At 31.6% G+C, this 2,224-nt stretch overlaps 1 protein-coding gene across 1 annotated transcript; it reads right to left on the bottom strand.

The window, feature by feature from the left end:
* Positions 1-1,066: 1,066 nt before the first annotated feature.
* Positions 1,067-1,808, bottom strand: LOC100644626 (40S ribosomal protein S28). Its single transcript, XM_012318789.3, has 2 exons — positions 1,387-1,808; positions 1,067-1,248 (listed from the first exon to the last, which is right to left on the bottom strand). The coding sequence occupies exon 1, from the start codon at positions 1,635-1,637 to the stop codon at positions 1,440-1,442; it is 198 nt and encodes a 65-aa protein (XP_012174179.1). The 5' UTR covers positions 1,638-1,808; the 3' UTR covers positions 1,067-1,248; positions 1,387-1,439.
* Between the last annotated feature and the right edge of the window lie 416 nt (positions 1,809-2,224).

Here is a 2,224-nt window from a genome sequence, read left to right as displayed (position 1 = left end):
TATATCTGCCGAATCACCGCGTAAAACGGGTCATGTAATGGCGGTGCACAACACAGTAATCTTCGAATTTCAGAGAATTCGATTATTACCAAGTGCAGCACAAATTGTATCTTTGTAATCGTAACGCTTCAGAAATAACTGCCAAAAGCCCTGTTAGATTTGACTGCGTCAAAGCAACAAGGAAAATGGCGGCGATTTCCATTTTGCCTTACTTTCAAAAAGTATACAATTTTCACCTTACAGACGTGTAAATAGAAGGAAGCGAAATGTGAAAAGGGGACTTACGATCGTTCAGGAGTCACAATGAAACCAAACTGCACCACACGGAAGACGCGAAACATGCGGTGGACAAGAAAAACACTAACATATAGAACGACGCGATTATACGGAGTCTAGCTTGAACACGATACTATAAATTGAAACAAAATAAAAAGAAAAGTGAAAAGGATGATGAAAAAACTACTATGATTAAAAAGAAATAAAATCAATCCTTGAAAGATATAAGAATTATTGAACAAGAGCAAAACGACCTTTTACCACGATAGTTCAAGCTAAACTGAAATGAAGAAGTCCAACGGTTGCTTAGGTGGATTGATAGTGCTGCCACCGGAAGTTGATATTACTACGTTTACTACAACTTATATGTAAAAATAACCCAGATAAGTATTAAATAAGTACAAAATCATAGAAATAAAATATTACAATATATTTTTTTTGTTATATATACATATATAATCTTCGCCAAAATGAAATGACGAAATAATTATTTCTACTTTTAAAGTAAAATCTTTTTTGTATTGCCTGATGGACGCGACATCTATAAATAATCTATGTAAGCACCGACGAGGAAGTTCGTTGGTAGAAAAAAAGACGAAAAAAAGAATAGAAATACGAGTAGTTTCTGATTTCGTTCTTAGAAATATGTATTTACAATGTTTCCAGATATATAATTTGTTTTCCTTTTTTCTTACATTTTTGTTCAGGTTAAAATAAAATTACAATAGGTTGAGGATAAAAATGTAAATTACATTAGATGTTGTTTTATAGGATATAATGATAAACACAATTCATTTCTTAAATTTTAATATGTTTTAATTACGCTGGAACAATGATAGTACTTACATGCTGTTTCCATTAATGGTATGCGTGAATGTAGCTTTTTTGTTAAAGATATAGGTATACATATAAGAAAATAGGAATTCGATTGTAGTTTTAAAACAAATATCAATAAGCTTCTGTTCATAATACCTAGGAAATGAGTATTCAGTTAACGATTTACTTTTGCAGTATTGATTTTAATAATTTAAAAAAAATTACTGAACGTTGCTTGAAACCCCTCTTAGATGTAAATTTGTGTTATGTAGACGAGGGGACGGATATGAATACCTGGAGAGATCCGGTATATCTTTTGTTCAGTTTTTGAGGAGAAAGTGTATACATTAACGTAGCCGTCTAGCTTCTCTTTCGGATTCTAAGAGTGTTAGAATGTCTCCTTCTCGTACAGGACCCTTCACATTTCTGATTAACTGCCGATTTTGTTCGTTCAAAAATTCAACTTTGACTTGAGTACATTGTCCTTGGGATCCTGTTCTGCCAAGGACCTTCACTACCCTTGCACGAACTATAGGTTTCTCCATGACTTTAAATTTTCAAACTTTTTGAAATTCTGATGCGTTATTGCACAGTGGACTATGACTTTCGCAACGAATTCTATAAACTGCGCTTACCAACTTAATTACACAATTTCTAATAGAATTTGAGAATATATATATTCAATAATATTCGAAATACTTATTATGTGATAAAAAAACATAGAACATTTGTAGAAAAGAATTAACGTTACAATTTTGACATGCTCTAATGAAATAATTAATTTTTATAGTTTACAGCATTCTAATCTTAAATTGTAAGAAATGAAAAACTTAAAGACGCTTTACTTTGGCAGCATTGCTAAAAGCAAGCTTAAAATAATTCTATTCCTCCATTAGATTGGTCGCTTATGCACCACGTGCTTCTGACGAATTCTTTCGGTTACAATTTCGAATTCTATATTTCAAGCGCACTAGATAGATCCGTTATCGATATCCAGTACAATTACATTTTGAATAAAGGTAACATCGTTGTGTTTTTACACATTATACAGATGTTTTTATTCATTTGTGCTTTAGTATAAACGTGTCATTCTTTGCTCAAAACACGAAATATTATATTGGAAATTTTATTT

This window comes from Bombus terrestris, chromosome 4, assembly GCF_910591885.1.
Source record: "Bombus terrestris chromosome 4, iyBomTerr1.2, whole genome shotgun sequence".
NCBI classification, from domain to species: Eukaryota; Metazoa; Arthropoda; class Insecta; order Hymenoptera; family Apidae; genus Bombus; species Bombus terrestris.
Note: the sequence above shows the minus strand (reverse complement) of the source record. Positions and strands in the feature narration are given on the sequence as shown.

Coding starts and splice junctions, on each gene's coding strand:
- LOC100644626 (XM_012318789.3), bottom strand. CDS start 1,637: ATGGAGAAACCTATAGTTCGTGCAAGGGTAGTGAAGGTCCTTGGCAGA.